At 40.3% G+C, this 22535-nt stretch overlaps 1 protein-coding gene across 2 annotated transcripts; it reads right to left on the reverse strand.

Annotated features, from left to right (window-relative positions):
• Nucleotides 1–372: 372 nt before the first annotated feature.
• Nucleotides 373–20220, reverse strand: LOC135480009 (mucin-2-like). 2 transcript variants are annotated; one of them, XM_064759818.1, is made up of 5 exons: nt 19973–20220; nt 8164–8391; nt 4740–5549; nt 3081–3386; nt 373–2057 (listed from the first exon to the last, which is right to left on the reverse strand). In XM_064759818.1, the coding sequence occupies exons 2-5, from the start codon at nt 8357–8359 to the stop codon at nt 1801–1803; spliced, it is 1569 nt and encodes a 522-aa protein (XP_064615888.1). In that variant the 5' UTR covers nt 8360–8391; nt 19973–20220; the 3' UTR covers nt 373–1800. The 2 variants fall into 2 exon arrangements, with proteins under 2 accessions (XP_064615888.1, XP_064615887.1); XM_064759817.1 differs by lacking the exon at nt 19973–20220 and adding an exon at nt 14856–14990.
• Nucleotides 20221–22535: the final 2315 nt, after the last annotated feature.

Here is a 22535-nt window from a genome sequence, read left to right on the forward strand (position 1 = left end):
CTAAAACTGTGAGAAATTGTATTAGTAAAACTGAGAAAACACTGACGCGTGTATGTATGACTGTACGCTCATAATATCAGCGGGAATACCTCACCATGATTCAGTTCGTTTAACATATGTGACTGCTACTCAGTGGACTTCCAGGCCATTTGTAGCCATGGATGAAGCTTGTTAGTTCCCCGTGATTGCCACACACAGGATATAGCCAGCAAATTTTTTCTATTGTACCAAAAGGGTCTTCGTACAATAGACCAAACGGAAGCTCTACCCGTCGACATTTCTGTCCTATGCAGACAGCGATAGGCGCTCTATCCTGCAAAAAGCAGATAAACCCACACACGGCAATGACATCAGCTTATAGCAAAATCCCATTTTATTTTACACATTTACAATGACCGATTAGTCGCCGGAAAACAACCATTGATGAATACCTTCAAATAGCATGTACTAGGCCTACCAATATTTGTGCGATGTTGAATAAATTTAGATTTGCTAGAAACGAAACATAGGCAAGCTATGTGTCAACATAATCATCCATAAAGGTGCACTAAATATTAACCTCCGTTAATCCTTAATTATATACAAAACAGAATCACATTCTTGCATAGGTAAGTGACGCTCAAAACCCTATATACGTACTAAAAACAATGCGGAGTTCAATTGGCATTATTTGCATATCTGGATTACAATGTTAGCTTGCATATGTCCAGATATTAAGATCAGTTAATACAATCCGCATTGCGGTAAAATACATATGTCAATGTTTTATTCAGAAAGAAAACTTTGTGATTCTCTGGAATCAAGAACTCCGTCAATTATGTATATCTCAGTCAAATAACTGTTAAACAGCACTACACTACATCTGTAAATAGCTGCTTTGACAAAGAGAAGTATCTGGACAGCGTGTCTGTAGCCCATTCATACATGCATGACCACTACACACTTGGCCTACTAACCGCTTACCTCTATGCGATGACCCCCGCCCACCCGTGACCACCTAAATAACGACGACTTCATCAACTATAAACAATTAAATCATAGTTCAACATAACCCCGCTTATTGCTCACTTAATTCTCAAGCTAACTGGCATTCAACTCGCGATGGAGACTGCGTAATTAGGTTAGATACTCGCAGGAGAATTGCAAGGTGCTCGCTTAAACTGATTAACTTATTCTGTGTTCCTCCTGCGCTATATACAGCCTTAATTAATCCTGGTCATTGGCATATTCTGACCCTGTAGAGACTCGCTCTTTCAATTAGTCTTGTCATGTTTCTGTCGTGGTAATCCTGCCACCCACACATACGTTCCAACACAGTGAAATTTTATATCGACAACTTTTTAGCCCTGACCCACAGGACAGACTTGACTGATTTAAGAGTAAGTGTTCTGGTATAATCGTGTACAAGTAATCCGGAAGTTGTGGTGACGTCAGCTTATGCAATTCGTCAGAAACCTTTTACAAAGTTTAAAATGTATCACAATCAGAGACCACTGATACAACACTTCCTATATAGGCTTCATACTTGATAAATCGTTTAAACTCATTTAAAGCTGCACCAAAATGTTATGAACGTAAATTGAACTATGAGAGAAAATTTAAACAGCGTATTTTAAAAGGGAAATATACAACATGGTTATCAAACTTCAAAACCAAAAACACAACAAGTATGGTCATATTGCACGGCTTTATAATTGACCACACCGGTTGATGAATGATATTGAAAGTAAAATCCTTTAAAAAATGGCTCCTAAAAATAAAAGCACACTATCCACAGTTCACTGGCCGCTGCTGGAAGTTTTAGTTGTACATGCCGTTGACCAGGTAGTCTACGCGGGAGTAATGCCGCCTTTGCCAGCCGTCATATAGGCGTTTGCTTAGCAACACTATCACAGCAGCAAAGAATAGGATTCCGAAGGAGAGGGCAGCAATGAGCGCGGCAGACATCGCCTTATCATTCGCCTCGATGGCAATATCGGCCAAGGAATCGTTGGCACTTATCAGAGGAGTGCTCCCAGCGCTCACGGAAATGGTCGATTCTGTGGATTCCGCTGAATCTATAGTTAAGGAAAAAAGTGGAAAACGCAAAATTAAAAGGACTGAAATGCCAAGTAGCTGATTATATTTATCCAGGTGACATACAGACAGTCCCGTGAGTTTTCTTTTTCATTTTAAGTGTTGTTCTCAGCACAGCCGATCCGTCATGACTATAAAATGAATGATTGTGGTATAACGCCACGTCGACAATATTTTAGCCATATTGTGGCGACCCTAACCACTACGGTTGCAGGTTCGAGTCCACCAAGAAACTTGTAGTGATATATTTTTATTCAATATTAAATGAACTAGTTTTGAGTGGGCAATCTAGGATGGCCCTCAATAGAACAAGCGGAAAGGTCCAGTACTGGTACAGGACCACAGTATCAGCTAACTGTGACTGGGTTGGGCGTGATGCCTAATGTCTTTGGCATGGCATTCCAGTGATGCAGCACGTAACATATTTTGGTGCGTAGATCGACCTGCTACAAGGAGAAACCGTCGTGTAATGGACAAATTAATGTTAAAAGCAACGTGAAGCCCAAATGAAACAAGTAATCAAACAAACAGACCCTGTACATTTCCCAGAAATTTTTTTAAAATTATTTTGTATAAAAACTCAAAACTAAACATTCTTTGGATCCGCCAACCCATTTATGGACACGAGGACATTTTGGTACATCACAGTAAAATCTTTTGCTCGCTTCGTCTGATCTCAAATGAATACTTTTATTCTCGGATAGTATTTTGTGACCTTCGATAAACTCTTAGGGTAGAGATACCTATATTGAGATGTCTCCCACCCACACTAGCCTCAGTAAGCCAATTTTCTACTCCTTACCCCCTGTACACAATCATTTGACCCCCTTGAACCAAGGCATGTCGTCGGAAATATAAGTATAGAGGAACAGAAAGGCAAACACATGGATCTCCAATTAACAGACTCTATAAATTATTGCTCTAATATGTGCCCCTCAGGTGTTGTACACGAATATTCATAGCCAGTATACATATCCCCCGGAAAACGCAAAAGAGATTCGCACCCGTTGCTGGCACCACTGCTGTTGTTGTTCCCGTCGTCCCGGATGACGTCGTGTCGGTAGTCTGACTGCCCGTTGTGTAAGACGTCCCGTTGTTTCCAGGAGTAACTGTTGCCTCAGACCCGGAGGACGTCGTAGTGCCTGCCGTCGTCGAGGTGGTCGGTGGAGACACGGTTGAGATCACAGTTGTTGGAGAATCGGAATGGGTAACAGTTGTTGCTGTAGAAGATGAATCATTTGATGACGGGGCGGAGGTAAGGGCAGTGATACTTGTCTGCCTTTTGGTTGTTGGCTGCTGAGTAGTAGTTCCTTCAACAAAAATAAAGCACTGGAAACTGTCAGACTCAAGAACAAAATATCCAACATCTAAAAATCTTACAAGAATCTTAATTCTACCGTTTAATGAATTATAAGAAGCTAAATGTCTGTAGATAACAACTATAACGGGCCTACTTTGCTACCTTAAATAGCCAGCGTATCTCGATTTCACCAGAAGCCAGTGTTCGTCTGTGATATAATATAAAGCCCAACAGCTTATCGCTGTCTAGCTCAGGCAACGTCAGTTACATATATATAAAAGAAAAAACGCTTGGAGAGAGAGAAGGATTTCGAGTAATTTTGTGCCAGTTCCAGAAAGTGATCGCTGACTACTAGGGACTCATTTTACCAATGCATTTTGTGACTGACTCAACCTATCATTGTAAGGGAAGATTATGCTCTCAAAGTACAAAAGAGAACATTTACTGCAAGAGTACACCGTTGCATTTTATTTCTTCATTAATCTATTTTATCGGTATTTAACGTTGTGCTCAGGAATTTTTCACTCACATATACATGACGATGCTCAAGTTTATGGGAAGAATGCCGGTTTAAACCGCTGATCTTCACCAGGCCAACATGAGTTGGATTCGAACACGCGACCTTCCTCGGGTCAAGGGCAAGGTCGTTTGTGTCATCTGAGAGTTCCCGCATTGTTGTCAAGATACTACAATCTCTACACCATGACCCGTTCCACTAAGAGATCATAGGTTGATTGTAACTATCATGTCCCTGACATGGGTTGCCATAATAGTTACAATCAACCTTACCCGTTATGGCTTCAATGATCAGGGCCCAGTTAAGCCAAATTGAAATGTTCCAAAGCCTCAGCAGAACACTCAACAACTTTAATTGTTTTCAGATTGCTATTTATCAGGAAAAGTTCTCTGCTGGGATTCCTACCTTGGACCACGGGGGATTTACCTCCACCAATCTTGTGAGGAATAGGGTAAGGGAAATATTTGGGAGGTGTTAGGAAGACAGGCTTGCCATCGTGTTTCATGGGATGGCTTGAGGGGTGTATTAGGGGGACCGGGTAAGTCCCGAGGGGGTCTCCATGAGCTTGGTTTCCGTGACCATTGTTGGACACCAAAGACTCTGATCTGTGTTGAGCAAGTTCTGTTTTACTTTTCTCACCCCAGGGACGAGAATTAGTTCGTGAAAACCCATTCCCTCCACCAAGTTTACTATCACCGCCACCATAAATATCAGAAAAAATATCATCCACAAGTGAGCTGTCAAGCGGGTGTGTGACTGGCAAGTGTTCTTGAAAATGTTTCCTTCGCCAGTCCCTTGACCACTGCCGTTTTTCGGCAAAAACAGTTTGCCCATCAACCACCCTACCTGAAACTGTATCAGTTCCACGGCTGACATTAAGGGACGCGGTCGTTGGGGAATTCGAAGGTGGTGGGGTTACATTTGTGTGTGGAGTGGTTTCTTCAGTTGACGATGTGACGCTTGGTGACTCCGTTACGCTCGGTGACTCCGTTACGCTCGGTGACTCCGTTACGCTTGCAGCGTCCGTGGCGTTTAGAGCTTCGGTAGTAGCAAGTGATGTCGTTTTTGTCTGATTGGGTGGCGTAGATTCTGTGACGCGTAATGTCGTCTCCGTCTCTGTAGCTGGCAAACTGGTACTTGCAGTAGCTGTTTGAAGCGTATTGGAGGATAAGTTTGAAATCGTTGATGTTGCCTCTGGGGTGACCTGAGTCGCGTCCGTGCTAAGTTGGGTGGGCGGTGGGGTTTGCAAGGCAGTTGTTGCTGCTACTTCTGTTGCTGCTGCCTCTGTTGCTACCGCTTCCGTTGCTGTTGCCTCTGCTGCTACTGTGTCGGTTGCTGCTTTCTCTGTGGCTACTGTCTCTGTTTCTACTGCTTCTGTTGTTGCAACCGTTGTTGCAGAGCCGGTATTTGCGTTTGTCGCCGTAGACGACGTGGAACTTTCCGGCGACGTCTCTGGCGCCAGCGTCTTTGCGCCTGTTGTTGTTGTTGAATCCAATTGACGAATCTGATTGTGTAGAAGCACGTCCGGCACGTTGTCTGAAATCAAATATAAGGTCGTGGCCGGCTGAGGGGCTCCCACACACAGGTTGTCCGAGGGACAGGTCAGTAGATCACACCTGTTATCCACGGAGGAGAAGAGTGCAACCGAACAACCATCTGTGGAAAGTGAAATATAAATAAAACAATGAAACCCCAAAATACAGAAAAGAGGCGTTCTTCAGAATGTCAGTTAGTACTTTACATAGACATGCGCGTTATGTAAAGTTTGGTAAATTGTGGAAAGTGACCACATATAGATGAGATAATGTGGGATGCAGTTTAAGATACATGTCGTAGATCCCATCTTAATATCTCAAATATTATATATTTTATTTCCTCTGTATCGCCCATGATTGCATAACGAAAGGGGATCAAATATGTTTGTTTTGGAATATATCTAACACACTGGTACACATCAAAGAAATTAGACCTAAAATATAAGTATTACCCCGTACTTGCAAGCTTTGTTTTATCTGCCTTCTGGTTTGGTTATCTGATTGATGGATTGGTTTATAGGAGGAAATGTTAATTTTTACCACGGCAATAGACAGGACTTGTTTTAGTGCCGTTTCCCCGGAAGACAAATGCGGGGATTTTGATGAGCCTCTCCCACCTTGCGCAATAAAGTGGTGGTCGATGGAAGGCTACTACTGACTGTTACCCAGTAAATTTGCGTGCAGACAAGGGAAATGTCTATTTACCTGATGTACACCATCATTAACGCTTGTATGTTCATTTACAACCGTATACTTTCGTGTCTACACCCTGAAAAGACATTTCACCCTGGCGCGCCACTTACCCTAAATCACTACAGAGTCCTACTTGACTGGTGGAGGTTATATATCCGATCTCGCGAGATGATATCCTCATCAGCAGGTGTGCTACAGTACACGTGCTTCTTTAAAGGACAAGTACCACATTTTTCATCCATAGCGATTACAAAAGAAGCTGTTGAAAGGCCACAGTGCAACAGACATTGCGTGGATATGCGTTTGGTAATAGCTCTTTGAAAACAAATGCCCTTCCAGGCAGCGTCGTGGGTTGTTTGTAGCAATGAATCTGTTCGTATCAACCAAAGATTTCGCTCTTTTTTTGTATTACGCTTCGCGTTTAATTTTCAATTCGTGCGCAATAATCTGATACCATCATATCCAGGCGACCACTGTACACACATCTCGCACCAAATAAACTATGTAAAAGATTATTTATAATAACAAAACAGCCTGCAGCGAATTCCGCTTGGAATTTGAAACCATGTCTTTTTATTTTATATTTCATTTGATGCCTATGCAATTACGTGCGCATGTCTGTTAGCGTCAAACACATGTTCATGTGTACCTGAAAAGAATACTCTGTCCTATTAATTAGCCAACATCCTTTTCTCCTTTTTGCTTCTATTAATTTAATAAACACTTGCACCGGATACTGATAATGGCACCTGAAAAACAAAAAGGTTTCCAATTCGTTTGAATTGTCGCTGAGGATATATTATGGCTTTTTTTCTATGTTGTTGTACAGAAAGACGACGATTGCTTTTTACAAGTAATTCTATTTAAACACCCACCATGTTGGCCTTCGTTTACACAGACATCAAAAGTAATCGTTTTGTGTAGGGGAAGCCTAATGATGAATTCCAGTATACGTACGTCCACCTTTAGATATATATGCTTTTGTTTATCCACACGGACATATTTAATCTGGTCATCGCACGGCTGAAGATATATATACACACACACGTATATATAACGTGCAAATTAATAAATTTTCAAATAATTTTGCCCCATCCAATAACTTTCTTTTCACTTCCGAATAGGCTTAATTTATATTATTTATATGTATCCATAATTAACTATATCAGCAATCAATAAACTTCATGTCTCATTTCGCTCAGCTGGTCACTGGTGCGAAGCATTCAATCTTCAGGGACAAAAAGACGTACTTACAAATGCCACGCAACATTTTGGCTGGGAAGCTGCAGCCTTGGAAACGTTAATAAATCTTACAATATACAATTAACAGTTTCCCGATCTAGGATTTCTGAGTGCATTCAAACCATGGAATTTTACCAATGGCTGAATGAAGAGGAAAGTTGAGCCTTATGTGTCCTTTTGCACAAAAGGTTAAAGGTTGAGTATTAGGTATTATCTGCAAATTATTCAAAATTTTTCATATATGAGGAAACACAAAGATCTCCATCAGACATCCTGTAAGTGGGATGTCATTATCAGACAACTCATGCAGCTGTCCGAATACTGTTCTTTTAATTTGAAGATCATCGATTTATTGATTAAACTGTGGCCAGCTTTACTCAATGCAATACTCAGAGGAATAGGCAAAATCAGATTTAATACAGACTGCATGACAATTATGGTAGTGCAACTGCATGATACCCAAGATGTATCATGTAGTTTGCTATAGAGCTAAGCATACGCCCTAAAAAAAGGACTTACACGGTTATATAACTTTAATTCCAAAACAATTATGCTGCTGTGTGGATACTATATACTTGGACACACTAAGCCAAATAAAAAGCGAGAACGGGATTCGAACATGTGACCTTATGAGTCAAGGTCTTGATATACCTAAATTAAAAGAAGTGATAGGGTTATTTTCACCATCATGGCATGAATGGCGTGAAGTCATCGTGAGAGATAAACAATAAATTTGGTTTAAACTAAACTTTAGTTTTATTCCTTGTAAACAATATACTGTATGTAGATTTGATACTAACCGTAGACGCAGCAGTACTGCAAACAATCCTCCCCGCTGGTGCTGGTGATGCGGAGCAGTAAGTGAGTGTTCGCGGATACTGTGGTATCCACGTGTATGGTGGGTGGTGCTGCACACATATCCGCACCACGCGTGTAGTGAAGGAACATGGACAGTAAAGCCAAAGTCCAGGTCAGCCTGATGGTACCGATAGACATTCTGTCGCAGACGTGAGATTCACCAACAGCACCTAGAAAGGCATAAATACATATAGTTTGAGATTATAAACATCTTAACACAATTTATTTATATTTATAAATATAAGTAGCAGTTGTGTTGATAATTTAGTTCTGTCAACCAATCAGTGAATCAGTGAATCAGTCACTCATTTTGTAATATGAATAATATAAACGCAAGCATATGTGGTGAGATATCAGGGTTTCTACTTATGTGATATTATTTGCGAACACGATGATAAATTCAGGGATTTCATTCTGAGAGAAGGTTGATCGAGCAATTAACGACGAACAAAAGTTATCAGCAGCCGGATTCGAACTCTAAACAAACACGTGGGTTGGTTGTTCTTTTTTGCTATTTGTGATGTTCTCTAATTTTCTGAAATACTTACATATCCGTCAGTAAGTTAGCAACGCTATATTTCGGGAAAAAACAAACAAATGACTTTTCTCGTGATTGAGCGATTTTAGCAAAGCGTTTTATTCTTCCATAACAAATTTAGCAATATCATTTGTATGGTATCAACATTTAAGTTATCTAGTTTTACTGCATCTCGATTGATAACTCTCCAGACTTGCAAGTAGGATTATCATATATACTGGCAAAAGGGAGACAACTACCAAGCAGCTTTCCCAAATAAAATGTGCAACAAAAGTAAGTTCTCCCCAAAACGTTGTTTGATATCTCCCTTAACATGTACCAGACCGCAGTGAAATTTTGTGCACACCATCCCAGTAATCCAACGGACGTGGTGTATCAAGGATTAACGTCCAGGTGCAGTTGTGGGCTAATGGGTATGCGCAAACTGAAAATCGGTCCATTTTGAAAATTTCATAAAAGGAGTCAACCAGATTTTTCATCGCCAAATTTTGATTTCATCAGAGAATTCGTGTTACCAGTCCTGAAATATTCGTGCGGGAGGGCATTAAAGACAAGACACACACCACAAGAAATTCATGCGGTTATACATCAGATCTGAGATGGTCAATTGCAATTCGCATTTTGGAGGCTAACACCCCCTGTAAAACAGATTGCACGTCGAATGGGGATGACACCAAACGCCATTCGGAAATTGCGAGAGAAGTTTCTCGCATCAGGAGATGCCAAGGACCTGCCAAGAAGTGGAAGGTCCTGGGCAACCACACAAAAACAAGATCGGCGAATCGTAAACGTTGCACTAAGGAACAGGAGGACATCACGTAGAAGGGTCTGAGAGTGCCACACAAAAAAAAAACCAATGCCATTTTCGACTCTAGCGCGGATTCAACTTTCTCCTCGTGTCACTTGACATCCATTTTGAATTTCAGCACCAGAGGTTAGAGAGCATGCTGGTGTCGGGCGAGACGGTTGAGTGCCCAAACAATCAGAAGACGTCTAAAAGCCGTCCGAGTACGTCCCAGACGGCTGGTGAAGAAAGTCTTGTTGCTCCGCCATGGAGCAACAAATCACGTTCGATGGACTAGACGGCAATGGGGCAACGTTCTTTTCACCGACGAAAGGCGTGTGTGTCTCCGTCACGCTGACGCTAGGAGACGTGTGTGGCGTCGGCAGGATGAACAGCATGCGTGCAGCCAGTAACGGCCTTTGGTGGTTCCAGCGTTATGGTCTGGGCAGGCATCAGTTTGACAGGCAGCACCGATCTGGTTCCTATTGACAGAAACTTGAACGCTGCTGGCTACGTTGCACAAGTTCTCAGACCGCATGTTTTGCCCTACGCAGCGGGCGTTGGAGATGGGTTTGTTTTCATGGACGACAATGCACGTACACGTCGTGCAATGATTGTGAATGACTTTCTTCCAAACTGAATGCATTGACCGGATCTAGTGGCCCGCGTGTTCTCCGGATCTCAACCCCATCGAACATCTTTGGAATCAGTTGAAAGAACCAGTCTATCGTCGAGTTGGGATAGAGTCCACTCTGGATTTTTTGAGACGCCGCCTTCAGGAAGAGTGGTTAGCCATGCCGCAACGTCGGATCGCACGCCTCATCAACACAATGCGAGTGTGTTGTCGAAATGTGATACAATCTCGTGGCGGCTACACACGCTTTTGATAATTAATGCTCATCGAGAGAAAATGATCGAATTCTGTGATAAAATAAAGAACTTCCGTTGAAAAATCTGCTTGATTCCTTTTATGAAATTTTTAAAATCGACCGATTTTCACTTTACGCATGCTCATTAGCGCACAACTGCACCTGGACTTTAATCCTTCAATACCACGTCCGCCGGATTACTAGGATGGTGTGTGCAAAATTTTATTGCAATCTGGTACACACCACAGGCGATATCAGGCAACGTTTTTTTTTGGTGGGGGGGAACTTATTTTTGTTGCACTGTATATATACCGGTAAACGTTCTTGAGTAGCATTAACAATGCAAAGAAGTATCTGTGGGGAGCATGACGCCGCGTCAACCCAAATCGCTTTCTGAATCCCACACCAAATGCCCTTCATGAGAGGCATGGATATGTGAATTTATGGTTACAGTGATTTATTTGCTTATTAAAAACAAATCTGAATATACTGCAAAATGAGATGCAAACATTACATGTGAAAAAGAGTGGACAATTTAGAGCAAATGTCCATTTTGGATCAGCTTCCTTCTCGTCATGAGGTGAAAGAGTTTTAAAAATTCTGACAGAATTCTTTTATATGAGGTTCAGTTGTTACACGTAGCTCTACCAGTCGTTCTGTCTTTCATCATGTGAAATTGCCTGAATGACAGGAACGAGTGCAAGAAGACATCGACTATTTACGAAATGTCACAGTTCTTAGGAATTTTGATCTTGTTGTTGATGAGTATCCTAAGGGGTAGCTGTTCGGATGCACATTATGACAGCAGCATCCTTCGGGCAAAATTAGCCTTGGGTGTAAAAGCCACACCTGCTTTTGCGACTTTCACAGTTTTGTCAGTAGCCTCATTGATCTCCTTGATGCCGCCATCATTAGCAGAGAAACAGCTGTTCTTGTAGGGAGGGCAAAGATGATTCAAACGCCTACAAGGCTAAATTCTGAAACTTACGTTAATTCTCTGTTGCGTCCATGCATTTTGTATAATGACTGAAACATTCGCATTAGTTATGCATGGAATTCTGATCAGGGAAACAATTATCGCTGGCTTTTTCTTTCATCTCTCGAGAACCTTTTTTGGTAGACCAATTAAGATGCCTGAATAAAGTCACTGCATGCTTCAAATAAAATAGAATCGGCAATGCTGGCAGCAACTTCGATTAAAACAAGCAAAAAGTTTATATCATTAATATTTAAATTGTTTTCAGATTTTTTAAAAGTTATTTCACTTGTAACAATTGATGGTTAATAATTATTTCTGTGATTCGCTTTTTGTATAAAACATGAACACAAACATGTCTTTATTGCGATAGCACGCTTACCGCTCAACCACTGGGACCCCTGTTCGTGCAAAGATGGTACGTACATCAATATATCTACAGTACTACTCATTCTCTATTGACTGATTAAAGAATACATTCTTTACAATCTAGGCGTCAAAACAGACATTCGTATACCAGTCAGTTCAACGCAAACCACGAAAGAACTGAGGAATTATATAAAGTATGAAATTCATGATATTGAAAAAAGGCAAGAAATGTTCTCGGCGAATGGGTGAAATCAATATCCGAATCGCGTACCAGGTTGGTTTGTAAGTTGTCGATAATGAAATATGTATCTCAGTTGCGATTTGCTTGCAAATCAACACAAGGAATATACGGGCTCTAGCCCCGGGTTAAGCGAAATTAGACACAGTTATGAAGTAGAGTACCAGAGAACAGATTGCTACTTACAAGAGAATTATCCTCATTGTAAAACTTAGAGTGAAGGCGTTGATGGTATAACCTTGAAATCTTCGCATAACATACAGGATCTAACGCATGCTACAAGGTGAGATATGTACACGCCATTTGCAGGACACTCCCGTATACTGCTGTCCAAGTAAGGATAATTCACAATGTCAAAGTTGAAACTCTCTCTCTTGACGTAAAGTCGGCGTGAGAGGAAACCTTTCAGTTGGTCTTTGAACAAAAAGTTCACACAAGATGTACCATCAGAATCTGTAGTCTCATTTAAATCCAGCGAAGGTAGATAAATATCTTTGACAGCCTTTGCTATACATGGGTTGTTTAACGTACCATACAGAATATCTCAATCTCTGCTGTATACAGTTAAGCACATATATGACCAAATGTCTCTCTGCTTTGTTTTTATGTTATTGTTCAGTTAATGTAGCCACAACATGTCATTTTAGTGTAATTCTAGACCACAGACGTCCAAAAAATGTTCTTTTACCCAATCCTGCTTAATGTAATGAAACTACTATTTAAGCATTTACATGAACAGCTAGGTAATTTGCCCAGAAGTCAGATTGTACCGTTTATGTGTGATAATATTTGACTCCTAGCACACTCTCACGGCTGCTGGTATTACTCCCCATGCTGTAGTCTTTCATATCCATGCAGTTGGTCTGCTTTTCAAAACATACGCATGGCAATTTCTTATCACTTTCTTGGGCTATCCTAAATGTGCTTTGGTGCAAAACAACAAAATAGCTCGTATACCACTCATAACCCAAATTTGTATTGAACCCATATAACTAAGCAAAAACAGTTTACACAACGGTGTAACAGTACATTTCTAATGCAGTCTACAAAGAATGAGAAAAAAGTGACAGACAGACAAATTTAACGGTTTGATCTTAAGTTGATAGTCGAAAGTATGTTGGTAATGAATTACAATTCGATCAGAGAATGCATCACAAGTACTAGTATTTCATACTTTGGATAATCAAATGTTTATTGCTATACTATAGCATTAAGATGATATTTCGACTCTCAAGTCAGAAGCCAATACATATGAACATATGCAGCTTATGACCAAGTCATAGAACATCTGGAATCAATGCAAACAGTACCTGCCCCCATAGCTCTGTTGTCCGCGTCCGCTTCGGGGGCGGCAGATCCAGGGTCAATCCAGGCTCGGGTTGCATCAAAGACTTTAACAGAGGATTTTTTTTTTTTTTTTTTTTTTGATTGGTGTTTTACGCCGTACTCAAGAACATTTCACTTATACGACGGCGGCCAGCATTAAGGTGGGTGGAAACCGGGCAGAGCCCGGTGGAAACCCACGACCATCCACAGGTTGCTGCAAGACCTTCCCACTTACGGCCGGAGAGGAAGCCAGCATGAGCTGGTCTTGAACTCACAGCGACCGCATTGGTGAGAGGCTTCTGGGTCACTACGCTGCGCTAGCGCGCTAACCGACTGAGCCACGGAGGCCCCCTTTAACAGAGGAAGTTGTAACTTCCTCGCTTGGCCTTCAGCATTAAGGGAAGACAGACACGTTGCCAGTAGATTTATGTATATATACTCTTCCCGAGCTCCCATGAAAAAAAACCCAGGCATTTTACAAATGCTCCAAAGCCGGAATTGAACTTGAAATTTCACCGACGTTGATGGAGTCTTGCGAAACTAAATTTATAAACTGAGGTGGTCAATATACATGCACTTCAGTGTAGCTGTCGCAGCTTGTCGCAAGGCGGGTTTCGTCATGTTCTCAGTAATCAATACTTTTTCCAGAACATTTTCTACGTTTCACGCCAAAACGAACTGGAGAATTAGCTTATACCAGTATATAAATTCATAACCAGATTAATGCGGTGCCTGATGTGCCTATCACACAAAGCCGTTTACCTCTGAAGTGCGATCAAGGATCAGTTTTACTTAAAACTAATATGGTACTGCTGTTTGGCGTGTAATCCAAATAATTTTTTTTTTTAAAAGTATCATATATAAAAATGGCCAAGCAGGGAATAACGTGATTAATCTCCAATAAATAAGGAAGACCAATACCTTTTTCACAATTTAATTTTTAAGTATTTACATCCAAGTTATAATTTCCTTACTAAATCATTATAAATATATCATTATCAATGCACACACATGCATAAACGTTATTGTATTCTGGTGGTGGACTAAACCTCCCCGTGGCTGCCCCTTTGTTTTGTTTTCATGTGATTGTCTATTAAATTTGTGTGTAACAAATTACAATCACATCACTCCTTCTTGGCACTACAGTGTGCGTTAGAAGTTGCTAATGTTTAAGCATTTACGTGAGCAGCTACCATAAAGCACTGTAGTAAACTGATGGGCGGCCTAGTTTCACCGCTTACGTGTGAACATTTGTTAATGATCACACTGTCGTCGTTACTCTGGTTTTAATCTTTATATGATGTAGTCTTTTATGTACTACTAAGCAACGTATATATATATATATATATATATATATATATATATATATATCACTGAAACATTAGTCTATGCCATATATAGTTACTGAACATAGCCATTTGTGATCGTGACACATTACCATCTATAGCTTGATGACATCTGACCTGAATGTGTATAAATCAACAGGAATAAATGCAGTTCGTTTGTAGATATATGTAGCAATGTGAAAGCCTACCTTATATAATCAGTCGTTTCGCACATCCTAACCAAGTAGGTTTTAAAATTCCGTTTTTCAGATTGTCCACGTTGTATGTATATATGAAGGCTTAAATCAACACGCTTTGTGAGGTGAGTATAGACGAGTATTGATTGTACGCCTGGTGAGATAATGCGTGTAAGGAGAGAGTAAGCATGGACGGATAAAGGGAGGTAAGCAGTGCACGTCAGCTGGCTGCAGCTGTCACCAACTGGGTCACAGCCGCCACACAACTATCCAAATTTTCACTGGTTCAAAAAATCGGTCGATTATCATTATACACACGCCTTAATTTCTGCTTTTCATGTATGGACGGTAAGAAAAGGTTTCTCCATTTTCTGAATTGCTGTAACTTAATTAACATGGACATGCAGAACAGGGAACATCCCCGAGTGAACAAGGGTATACGGTACACATTGAATATGCGATCGGGATCCACGCAACCAGTGGCAAATTCGAGAGATACTGTATAACAAGAGGTATGGAGCAAGTAAATCATTAAGCCAGTTCGGGCTTATTGGTTTTGATGTGAAAGTTTTCACAATTCTTTATATTTTACTGTTGAGTTGTGTTGAAAAACGTTAAAACCATGGAGAGTGCACTTAAAACTTCCAAAAAATATAACAGAAGGAAAAAAGTGATAGAAGGGATTTTACAATAAGAAATGTGGTATATGTGTCTTCACGATGTGGTTTTCACTGTATTATCATGTCTATCGACATACATGAACATAGCTTCGAGAATAGGCCTAAAGGATACCCGCATATACGGCTGTATGTGGGAGGATCGAAATCTATATACGTAAATATAGGAAAGTCTAATGTAATCAGCTACTCCGCAAATCGCGTGGAAAAGTCAACATATGTTTCATGACAATACTTGCTATGCTCATGTATCAGTCTTATCTTCAGAAAAACGCCCTATATTCGTCACGAAAACTCGTTTATCGTATAGGTATAAAGCTGATCAAAATGTCGTCATCATGTCACAGTTTAGGGTGTGAAGACTTCACCTGTCTGAAATGAAAAGATAGTGTTATATCAAGGGACATTAATTCTGTCTATATATAGTATGCTCGTATTTATTAGCCGCACGTGTGTGGCTCCACTGATCTGAAGAAGTAGGCCTACTAATCTGCCAAGCAGTACAACCCTGCTCAGTACGTTGGTACATTGTTAAATCATATGTCAGTTTCATTCGTTGAGCTAGCATTCATAAGTTACGGTTATCACTGAACACAAGATAAAACATCATCTAAGAGTCCGTGGACATCAAACTTTAAAAAGGGATTGACATGCCCAGATATATACAAGACATCACTGTAACATAAATAGATCCACGTGCTAAGGCTTGGAGGCCAGTCGTTTAAGGCGTACATGCACATGTAGGTCGTGACGCGACTGACAAACCCTTCGCCTGAGTTCGAGTCCAGCTCTCACTGGTTTGACTGCGGCATTAAGGCAGGAAGTTTGTCATGAACGTTGGCAAGGAGTATGTGGTTAATATGATCAGGACAATTCAATTCCCTCAAACTATGACCGCGGTCATGTACACTTTCTTCAGTATATCCTTTAAAAGTCGAAATATACCTTAACTGAATATACAATGTGGCGTTGTATACCGATTCATTCATTCTTAAACGAAAATACTTGCACTTGAGCACCCTCATTCCTGATATTGGTCGCATAAGTCTCTGAAGGTCTGCTATATAATGTTACAACCGTTCTAGACTACCACCTTTAACGCAATCTACTGGCGTATAACAGTCAGGCATTAGGTTATACCACAAATTTCATTCCATTTCAATTCCGCACAAAACAGCATATAACGTCGGCTTACACGAAGTCCACACCAGTAAAATGTTGGTCTATTGGTTCCTGATCCCAAGTATTTACATATTATATAGTCAGGCACATATTTAATGAGCCATATGAAATAATTTATGTATTTATCTATGCACATATTTAACGATGTACTGGATGAAGTTTCCATTATAAAGGACAGAACACCGTTATGGACTGAAGAATCCGACAAGAGCCATGGAGATATATATGGATTCCATGACAGGCCTATAAGCCCATGCCTGAACCACAGTGCCCTGTTTTTCAAAACTGGTTTAAGACTTTATACCAGATTTAACTTTAAACAAAGTCTTCAATTTTGTACTTAGCCAAAATAAAATTGTATAACATTATATTAAATATGAACTAAAACGGCTGCTGTCATGCTTTGACTTTTGAGAACTCCATTGGCTGCTGAGCTTGGCTAAAATTTCAGCCAATACACTTTCGAACAACTGGGACCAGGAAGCTGGGTTGATTTGATCTGATTAGCTTCGGCTAAGCAGCCCTATAAATTGATCGCAATTATGTCTGTTTTTCGGCCGGTCAAATGCTTTACATCCTATGTAAAGATTTCATATTTTTGAGCATGTTATCTTTATGATCATTTACTTTTAGCGAAGGGCCTGAGTGCAAGGCGACACGAAATTCTATGCAAGCGCCGTCGCAGCTGTATTGGGAATTTGGGCTTTTAGGCCGTATCCAAGATTTTTTCACTCATAATTACATAGCGCCGGTTGGATTGATATGCATGTCCCCACCCGAGTTCGAGCTGTGCCAATGCCTTTCGGTCGAAGCTGTTGGCGTATAATATAGCTACACAGGACCTCAGCTATGTCAGAGACAGTATATTGGCGTATATATACTGTATGGTTACGGATAACACCAGCTTTGTCAGATACAAACTATTGGCGTATGATTTTCACGCATGACACCAGTCAACAATCTACTGGCGTATTATGGTCAAGCATTAGGCTACCTCAGTCATGTCAGAGACAATCTATTGGCGTGTGTATACTGTATGGTTACGGATAACACCAGCTTTGTCAGATACAAACTATTGGCGTATGATTTTCACGCATGACACCAGTCAACAATCTACTGGCGTATTATGGTCACGCATTAGGCTACCTCAGTCATGTCAGAGACAGTATATTGGCGTATATATACTGTATGGTTACGGATAACACCAGCTTTGTCAGATACAAACTATTGGCGTATGATTTTCACGCATGACACCAGTCAACAATCTACTGGCGTATTATGGTCACGCATTAGGCAACCTCAGTCATGTCAGAGACAATCTATTGGCGTGTGTATATGGTCACCCATAGTCTCTCAAGATATCTCTTGATATTCAATCAGCAAGGCTCTTGTAGTTGTTACCTTGTCCACGCACTTCAATCATGTAACTGTCTGTAAATTTGCACTGAACACTTTTTCTCAAGTTGCCTGTACATAGCATACTACAAAAATCGGTTTTGCCTGTTTACATATTTATATATTTATTTACAATGTATGTATATATGACGACTAGGAGTCAATAGGTGTATGTCCATGCCTCCTTCTGGCAGGACGAGTCCATGCCGCGAGTGTTGCCGCCACTGAAGCATCATGCCGAAGACACCAGACAATGACATCCCAATCTATCGCATTATACCGACACAGGGCCAACCAGTCATGTTTCTCTGCTCTAACCCCCCAATGCTGAGCACCAAGCGAGGCAGCAACAAGTACCATTTTTAAAGTCTTTGGTATGACCCGACCCTGGTTTGATCCCGGGGTCTCCCGACTTCAAGGCGGACGCTGTAATCATTAGGCCTTTGAAGCGGTCATATTTATATGAGTTTGTGTTCATAATATGATTAGTGCCACGACTGATGAGATAGTGTTTGTACTGTTCGCTACCATCATACAGTTTCCTGTCATATAGAGGAATGTGCGTATCACTTTACTTTGCTGAAGCAATGATTAGGAGAGAGAACAGCGATACTGAGCATTAATGTCCAACCGTTTCAAACCACTAAATGATAAGTATGCTATGATTAATATTACCTATTTGAATATTGTATGAAAAGTTTAACGTTGTTCCTTATCCTTCATACATATCACACAGTGTAATGTACATATAACCTTTGACCTGTGCCATCATGGAATGGCTAGGGGGATCCACTGCCCCTGTTGATCTCCTATAAGCCATCGTTGCAATGACGCTTCCGTCCAACAAATAACATTCCTTTATCCCGACTGTCAAAACAATATATTGAAATAATATGCATATCAAAAAACAATATGACAGCACACAAAACAAAATTCACAACAATGTATTCAATCCAATTTCAGGGTCCTATATACAATATGGTATAATACATGTATATACAATTACATGTATACATAAATAATGCAAATTGCAGTTGTGACAAGTTGCGCATTGCTTATTGTGTTCTTTTCATATAGGCAAACACACAAGTCGAAAGACATCAAATACAACATTTCACTATAGCTACAACACATATACCAAAAGTTTGACATCTCCAACTGTTCATTGCAGAGCGCCAAGCGAGGCAGCAACAAGTATCATATTTGAAGTCTTTGGTATGATCCGACCTGATTTTGATCCCGCGTCTCCCGACTTCAAGCTGGACGCTTTAACTAGGCCACCGATTGAGTAAATGGGCGAAAAAGGCAACCTCTAATGTACTGCGTCCCATTTACAGGTACATAAATATCACGAATTGTATTAAACTCATACAAATTTATTAAAAAAAAAAAAAAAAATTGCCATCGCTCCATAAGGCAATGAATGGTGCGTCTAGATAGTCGTGGTTGCAGTTAGACATTTAAGCCATATGACGCATTTCGGGGATATTAGGCGGAAATCAATAAAATATGACGCGCGTTCTGACATGGATCATAGTTGTAAATCTTCACATACCTGTGGTTATTAACAGTTTACCGCCATGCTTGAAAATTTACTGTCTAAAGATTTAACCTATGAAATACCTAATTCTGCTACGCTTAGTCAATATATACGAGAGTGACGCCAGCTGTGCCAGAAGTTAACAAGAGCCATATGGCTGACTTCGTGGAGTTTTGGTTACCTACCTCAACTCAGCTAAGAGAGCTGATAATAATGTACCGGTAATGTTTATATGCCTCATTCACATGGTCACAGATTGTACAGGCGGTCAGAACATACAGTGACGGTGTTAACTACAGAATGAAGATGAAAAGGTGAATGCATTGTTCTCTTACTGTAACTGTGTCAACGTAGGCCTACATCATCCTGCTACTTTGTAAGCTGGGGATCCAGATCGCTGCCATCACCGTATACAGATGTACAAGTCTACGAGGCTGTAGTTCAGTTGTATATGGACGGTGTAAAGCTGTGCACAAGGAGCTGTGAGCTTTGTAAACTCTGTCCAAGTGTAAACACAAATATTTTCCTGGATAAAATCTGTAATCTATAGAGGTTATACCCTTCCTCCAGTGAGCCAGACTGATAACGTGTGTATAGGCTTAGCCAGGGATTACAGCAGTTGCAGGAGTATAACACAATTTGTTTCCATAAACATACGGCCTTAGTCATCTCCACAAAGCTTAGAGATGCGGGTACTGAACACAAGTACACATGTGCATATATGTCTCATATCTTACAGATGGCAAATGTACGCGTGGAATAGAGCACTTAGCCTGAACTACAAAAAGCCAAGGTCATGGTACACTCCCCTGTATGGCTGCAGCAGTACCTCAACTACATATATATTATATATATATATATATATATATATTATATATATATATATATATATATATACACGTAATATTACACTTATAGTAACGGCAATTCTGTAGTTGAGTTATGATACAGTACAATCACTAAAAAGCAGGAGTATGTGTTTTGCGTTCTTGTAGGTAAATCTGTAATGTTGGACTAAAAGAATATGTAGGCGTTCCAAACACAACCTTAAATTAACAAACCCAGTTAGCCGCTATCGTATGCACTGTAAGTGAAAAATTCTCTAGTAAGCCTATATGCTGTTAACTAACAATCTAACCATGCCGTTGTAGAAGTATATACTTTCACATTATATAATTGGCCGTGTATACATCTTCACCAGTATATTAATGGCCGTATATACGTCCTCACAATTATACAGGGTGTGTCCCAGAAGTCGCGACCATCCTGATTTTCTTTTTTTTCTCTGTTTCAGATTTAATACTGATTTTAATTTTTCCCTCTTTCAGAGTTAATTATGGCTAATAAACTAACAGTACAAGAGTTGAACTGGTTTTTACATTTGGAAGAGATGGGGCAACACACCGCTCTGGTTGGTGCGCGATTATTTACGGCCAATTATATATACTGGTGGAGACGTATAGACGGCCAATTATATACTGGTGAAGACGTATATACGGCCAATTATATACTGGTGGGGAAGTATATACGGCCAATGATATACTGGTGAAGACGTATATACGGCCAATTATATAATGGTGAAGACGTATATACGGCCAACTGCATACAGGGGAAGACGTATATACGGCCAGCTGTATACTGGAGAAGGCGTATATACGGCCAATTATATACTGGTGGAGAAACATATACGGCCAATTATATACTGGTGGAGAAGTATATGCTTGGCTTGCAGAAACATTCAAACTGTGTATATACCGTTATCCTCTGCTTGATATAATGGTACTCAAAATGAGGGATTTGAGAGCTTCAAAACGAGAAATACTGTACAGTTTGAGCTGGATAGAAAAACTATTAACATGCAAGCAATTAACGCTTTTCATAGAATGAATAAATTAAATCAGCAATATTTCAGCCACATCGTGGCGATAACATTTAAACCTAGAACCGATGTAGTAATGAGTACACAGTCTCAAATAAAATAGACGAACATGTTTAAAACCAGATAAAAAAAAATAAAAATAAAAAAAAATACACCTTGGTTAAAACTAGGAAACCAGGAACAAAATAGACCTGATCATAATACAGGCCTATATAGAGATTGCTAGACTAGACAAACACGTCTTGTCGGGTCACTATACATCTAAAGGCAGGTCACCGAGGACAATTAGTTCTGTATCTATATACGTCCTATCACCTGTGTAATCTAGAATGCGGATCACAAACGTGAGCTGTGATCACATTTTAATCGAACTAAGTCTGCGACATCAAACATGTTCGAAACAGCTCCCGAATTCATTCCGAAAAAAGTGGGGAAAAGCAAAAGGCTGATCTCAATTCTGAACAAAGCCGGATTACAATCCAACAGGGCTCCGTATTATTGTGGCAGCGCCTTTCATCTGTCCAATCTTTGGTTAAAAGCAAAATAATCCTGGATGTAGCGGATTTATACATTTCCAAAACGTCCCAGATTTTCGTTTCCAGTTTCCGCGAGCCGGATCAAACACCACAATGTTATTTTCATTTTCTTCCGAAAAGTATGAATTTTTTATATTATAGGTACAGTGTCTGATTGCCGCAAATTAAGAGCCTATCCTACTTCAATACGGCATTGATTAACTCTGTTTAGGGATAAGCACTGAAACTTGATTCTGCGAATCGGCTGATTGGCTCTCGTCTGCCCTATATAAGCTGGGAACTGGCCGACAGATGTCAAAAGCCTTTTTGCCAAACACCCAATAATCAAGTGTCCAAAACATGGGACAAATTTAAATCGATCTGGATCCTTTTTTTTTTTTTTTTCATGCGGGATATACCTTCCGGTCCAAGATCATTACACAAACTTCAGCTCAATCAGATTTTACAAATTAGACTTTCCTAAACTCCATATGTAAAATTCAG

The sequence above is a fragment of the Liolophura sinensis genome, chromosome 1, assembly GCF_032854445.1.
Source record: "Liolophura sinensis isolate JHLJ2023 chromosome 1, CUHK_Ljap_v2, whole genome shotgun sequence".
Classification (NCBI taxonomy): domain Eukaryota; kingdom Metazoa; phylum Mollusca; class Polyplacophora; order Chitonida; family Chitonidae; genus Liolophura; species Liolophura sinensis.

Coding starts and splice junctions, on each gene's coding strand:
- LOC135480009 (XM_064759818.1), bottom strand. CDS start 8,359: ATGTCTATCGGTACCATCAGGCTGACCTGGACTTTGGCTTTACTGTCC. Junction 5,550..8,163: donor GCAGTACTGCTGCGTCTACG/GTTAGTATCAAA, acceptor CACTTTCCACAG/ATGGTTGTTCGGTTGCACTC. Junction 3,387..4,739: donor TGGAACTGATACAGTTTCAG/GTAGGGTGGTTG, acceptor TTTTTGTTGAAG/GAACTACTACTCAGCAGCCA.